Source organism: Jaculus jaculus, chromosome 5, assembly GCF_020740685.1.
Source record: "Jaculus jaculus isolate mJacJac1 chromosome 5, mJacJac1.mat.Y.cur, whole genome shotgun sequence".
Classification (NCBI taxonomy): domain Eukaryota; kingdom Metazoa; phylum Chordata; class Mammalia; order Rodentia; family Dipodidae; genus Jaculus; species Jaculus jaculus.
In genome coordinates, this window is record NC_059106.1 from 118,589,182 (window position 1) to 118,595,181 (window position 6,000).

Sequence of the window (6,000 nt, forward strand, 5' to 3'; positions counted from 1 at the left end):
TGTGGGGTACACTGACACATGACAGCTACCACTTAGATCTATAACAAATATGGATGCTTTAGGGGACCAAGGGTCAAAGCACCAGGCTTATCTCTTGGTTGGTTTTAACACACAGTTCATCTTCCCAGCAATCACTTGACATCAGCATCATTTTTGTTATTCCCTTGTTACAGATGGAAGGAATTGATATTTAGAAAAGTCAAATGTCATATAGTTATGGTCAACCTAGGACCTGTGCCTGATGACCCTATATAGGTCACTGGTCTGACCCTTGGTCATGCTACTCTGTAGTTAATGGAGGCTTCCAGTAGAAGACTGAGTGCTCACTTCTGTCTTCACTGGTGGCGCCCAATCCCAGCCACATATGAGGATGATGGGCAAGTTTCTTATAACATTGAGGATGCAGACCACTTGAATCAAATCTCTGGTTAGAGGCTTATATATCTGTACTTTGTGTTTGCTTGTTCTAAGATCCCTGGGTGGCTTACACATGCAGCTGTTAGAATTGAGAACCCTGCTATACAGTGCTGGATGCCTAAGTATTCAGTCAGCTGTGGCTTGTTTCCACTTCTTATTCATCTCCTCTCTTTCCATGAATACATGTGTTTAATCTACTTTACGGAGAAGAGTCTTATCTGAAGCTGTGACACATGCACAGGAAATTTGTGAAACTGTACTACTGTCTAACTACCCCAATGCTGGATTACAGTCTGGAAGACTTCCAATCTCTGCTGTCTTAATCCTTTTATATTCCTCAGTTCCATGCAATAATGTACATGCAGAAGTGTTCACTAAGTCTGACTAAGACATAAGGGTGACCCATTAGTCTCATTTATTAAATGAAGAAACTGAGACATGCAATAAACAGTCCAGAGCCTGAGGTTGATACAGATAAGCAGTCATCATCTTGCATAAAGTGTACAGTGTGAACATAGTGTTCCAAATTCTATGAGCAATCCAAGATCTTCCCCATGGATGCCTATCTTATGCCAGGCTAACTTTCTGTCACAGTAAGTAAACTTTAACTTCTGAATTTCTTGAGCCTTCCAGTTTCTCTCAATCTGGCAAAACCTCCTTCGGATCAGGGCACTGTGCTGATATAAACTACGAGCTCCATCTAAGTATAGGAATTTGTGTCTCTTGGAGATACATGATAAAGTAAAAGGAGTACAGGCTTTTGAAGCAGCCAGACATTGGCTTGAGTCAAAAGTCACAGCCTGCTCATAAATCACAACCATCTGCTTTATTGTCTGCAGTGGGTCATTTCACCTCCCTGACTCTTGTTTTCTCATCTGTAAAATGAACAGTGTCACCTCACTTGAAAAGTTGTGACTGAAATAAAAACTTCCATGGAATGCCTAGCACATGGTCAAGGTCTGATTACAGCTCGGTCGACTGTATTTTGCAATGCTTTGCTTTGCACAGGCAATTTGTGCTGACATATCAGATTACTGTGGATGGTACAGATTACACCTTCTGTTTCTTCACCTGCATTCTGCCCCCTGGTGGTGGTGCTGTGAATAAGCACAGCCTTACAAAAGCAGAACAAAAATGTTTAAATTTTAAATATTCAATATTTTGAATTTTATGACTCAGCAGGGATAGCCTCCATAGTTACAATTCTGTACTAAGTCCTGTGAACTTTATCTCTCTGGGAAACAAGACTGATTATCTCCTCTAAGTAATTACTTGATGAGGTTAAAAAAATGACTTAGTTTAATGACCATCACATAAAATTCTTTTGAAAGGAAGAATAAATATTAACTCTGTCTGAGAATTTTGATATAATGGTACATGCCTGTAATTCTGGCATTAACAAGGCTGAGGCAGAAGGATCACTGGAAATTCAAGGCCAGCCTGGACTATATAATGAGGTCAAGGTCAGCCTGAATACATAGAGAAACCTGTCTCAAAAAAAATCTGTTTTAGGATACAAGAAACTCTTTTTGTTTGATTTGTAAATTTCCATTATGTTTCCAAAGGTAAGGACATGCAGGTAGCCTACTATGGGAGTTTTTATGGATCCCCTTGGTGCACTGACCTCTATCACTCTCTTTCCACTCAGGTTCACTACAAAGCACTTGAATGATGAGTCGACTTCCAAACAGATTCGAGCAATGCTTCAGTAGAGCTCTGCTCAGAGAGGAGGATCTATGTGCTGACCTCAGAAGATGTATATGTTTACATAATTTAATGCAGATTGATGTTAATACTTGTGTATTTACATAACCATTTCCTCCTTGTCACTGAAATATGTGGACCTTAATTTGTATCCTGACTGACTCAACCCAGCAGAGCATAAATTGACTTGAGAGCCTTACCTTGGATGTCTAAAATGAAACTCCTTTCTCCAGAGGCCAATGTGGAAGTGGATCTTGGCTACTGGAGTCCTTTAATGACACCTGTAACAATCAGAAATTCCTAATAGTTTGTGGTAGTGTTTTAATTCTAGATGTATTATCTCTCTGGGAAGTATAGTTTATAGGAACACAAAGTATTTGGTTTCCTATGTCAGCTCAGATACAAGAAACACAACTGTTATCCTGACAGAGGGATAAAGGAATCCAAGAAAAGAAAAATGCATGTGGAGAATGGAGCCCAAGTGTTCTGAATTCAGCACGCCCCCTCTTTCCTCCGCCTGCAAACTCCACGTGCAGCTTTTCTGTGTGCACGTGTTTTATTAATCTGCACATTCTTTTCTGTCTAGATTTGCATCCCTTTAGCATTCCTTTTACTTTTTGCAAGAGGAAAATCACTTGTATTTTAATAGCTAGTAAACATGCAGGGGGATAGATAGCCAGTTCTCACAGCTGGACTGAGGAAAGTGGTTGTCTTGAGTTTTAGAGAGAGCTGGCAAAAGGGCAGTCATCTCTCTGCGTGAACCCTCTGCCTGCCCTCTGCCTGCAGGGATAGGAAAACGGCGCTCTAGCTTTGAGGTCATAGGGAAGTTTGCTTACCTCCTACGGAGTTGTCTACAGAGTGCTGGGCACACAGCCAACCCCTCCTGCTAGGGGAATCTTCTGACTCTATTTATGTGGATGATTAATATCAGAACAGAGACCTAAGGCACTTTGTTAGTTAACAGAATTTAGAGAGAGGAAATATACATTTTTCTAATTACCTGGTACTTTAAAAGGTCATCTCTCTCTTTCTCCACTGCTAGCTTATTATAGTGTTACAATCTCCAAGAGCCCTGGAAGGCTAGGAGTCCATACAGTGGCTACCTCTGCCATGTTCCCTTCATGCATAGATCCCATTGAACATTGCCCCACCTGTCTTGATAATTGATAAGACAAGGCCTGCAGTCGTTCTGCTGTAGCTCAGAGCTATGTTAGGCTGGGCTCTTGGGAACCTATTTTGACTTCCAATGGAAAAATGAGACCCAGAGCATGTGGATACTCAGGATGGCTCCCAAGTCAGACTAGATATCTGGATGCTTTCTGCCTGACTCTTGCTCTTCTCCATGTGGCCTGGGAACATATATGATAGGATAGATGGATCCTTGAGAGAAGTCCTCAGTCTACCCTGTATTACTTTCTGTCACTGCTAGAAGCAATTTCCAAGACAGTGAGTGAATAGTAATTCTGGAAGTAGGGTGTGGGAACATCAGGGTTGGTACTGTTTGAAATATTACAAGGAAGGAGTTGTGAGAAACCATTCATTAGTGGCCATCAGGCATTCCCTTGAATCATCTGAGAAAAGCAACTAAATACTTGTTGTGTATAAAGAAGAAATACAGTTACATGGCAGGAAAGATTCCTTAGTCTATGTCAGCATCAGTGAACAGAGGAAAGGCCTTTTCCAGAGTTTTCAAGCAGAGCAAGTACAGCTGTTTGGATGGAGGTTTCCTCTTTAGAACAGAGTTGTTCTAGATAGCGTCCAAGACCTTTGCAAATATAGGAATTCTCAAATTGGTGGAAGCAGCCAGAAAGTGTGGTAGTGTATGGTAGGCAACGTTGTGGAACTTTCAGCTTTCAGCAGGCTTCATGAGACAGTCCCAACACTGCTTGGGCAGCTGTCAAGCCTAGGAGATGTGAATAGTCTGACTATCATGGAACCTTTTACTCCTTCCTCAGTTTGGGTGATGAAGATATAAAGAAAAGAACGGGCTGCCCAGTCCCCAGTGAGCTTTTCTTGAGGCACAGTCACAGAACTCGAACCCAAGCCATGCATCAACACCACAGCTGCCTCTCAGTCGGCTACATATGAAAACATTAAGGATTATCTGTCAAATTATATATACATATATATATATATATAAATAGTTGAGCACATTTATAATTTTTAATTAAACTTTTTATCAAATGGGACCAAACATGTATGGGGCTGCTGGACTGCTTCAATTTAGCCACCAGACTCCAAGCTTGGATTCAACAAGGTGTGGATTCTGAGAAGCCTGGGGTCTGAATTACTGCCTCTGGTTATCAGAGGGACAGGCTGAGTGTCTGTGATCACTAACAGGAGATGGACCTTGGGTCCAGAGCTGTTGTGGGAGACAAGTACTCTTAATACACTGCCCAATAGGTACCAGGAGTCCTTGAACAATCAATTTTCTTTTGCTTATTTTTTGGTGCTGTATGCACATGTGTCCAAGATTCACGGGTGGATTAGGGGAAAGTTCTAGCAACAATGTCCATGTTAACTATATTTCATATTTGATGTCTCAGTTTTCAAATAAACAGTGTTTTCCATGGCTCAGATTACTTATTTTTGGGTAAGCAACAAGGTGAGAATGATGTCTCTCAGATACATTGCCAATTTGACATTATAATTCTGTTTTCAGAAACCTTTCATGTGCCCCTAGAAATCTGTAGCAAACAAATCAAATGGAGATGGATGCTCTGAGATGTGATGACATATTAGGGCTGAATTATTAGTTGACAGCAAGAAATAAAGGCCTTGAGTGTTATTTTAACATTTACTGAGTATCATGCCTCATTGACATATGCTCTTCGTCATTACTACTATCTCAAGCATTAATGGTAAACTTGGGCTATTGATACATCATAACACTCAAGTAAAAATAATTTTATTCTTAAGATAAAGTTCAGAAGTAGAGTTCAGAGACTTTTCATTCAATCTTATGTCCTAGACAGCTACCAAGTTTTCTAGATGTTAATAATTAACATTGGAATTTTATCTTCAACAGCCCCAAACTTCAGAACCCAATTGTACCATTTCAACTGTTACAGGCTATTGCATACTCAAATATATTGCTTTTATCTTTTTGTAATTTTCATTTATTTATTTATTTTCAGGGAGAGAGGGAGGGAGAGTGAGAATGAATATGGGTGCACAGAACCTCTAGCCACAAACGAACTCCAGATACATATACCACTTTTTTCATTGAACCCAGGTTGTTAGGCATTGCAGGCAAGCACCGTAACCATTAAGCCATCTCTCCAACCCTCAAAGGTGTTGTTTTGCCATATGGTGTGTGCTGAAGACATTGTAACTTTTTGCCTCTGTTGACCCTTTTTGTACAAAGCTTTGAGTGTGAAATGAAGATTAAAATTTGTACATATCTCTACTTGAAACAGTTAGATTTTCTTTTTAAAAAATATTTTATTTTTATTTATTTGACAGAGAAAGAGAGAGAGAGAGAGAGAGAGAGAGAATAGGCACACCAGGGTCTCCAGCCACTGCAAACAAACTCCAGACACATGTGCCCCCTTGTGCATCTGGCTAACGTGGGTCCTGCAGAATTGAACCTGGGTCCTTTGGCTTTGGAGGCAAGCACCTCAATCGCTAAGCCATCCCTGCAGCCCCACACTTAGATTTTCTATGTTGTGCAGGGTGAGCTATGTGCAACATCCATGAAAGGTTTGCTCAGCCTGCTCTGCGGAAGTCATACCAGCTGTCCTTCATCTCTTTATACTGCAGTCTCCTCAAATCCCCAAAATTTCCTGCTCTTGGAGCCATCTGTCTTATATTCATTAACACAATAACTCTTCATTTCAAAAAAAGCAGATAGAAAAGGAACAAAGATTTGGTTGCAAC

General features: G+C 40.6%; 1 protein-coding gene across 6 annotated transcripts in view; it reads left to right on the forward strand.

The window, feature by feature from the left end:
- The window catches only part of Cyria (CYFIP related Rac1 interactor A), a 111,480-nt gene extending 106,787 nt beyond the window's left edge, over positions 1-4,693 (forward strand). For all 6 annotated transcript variants that reach the window (XM_045149844.1, XM_004663788.3, XM_045149845.1 and 3 more), the window contains one exon: positions 2,066-4,693. In XM_045149844.1, the coding sequence (XP_045005779.1) occupies positions 2,066-2,129 (64 nt within the window). In that variant the 3' untranslated portion in view covers positions 2,130-4,693. The remainder of the gene's footprint in view (positions 1-2,065) is intronic.
- Positions 4,694-6,000: the final 1,307 nt, after the last annotated feature.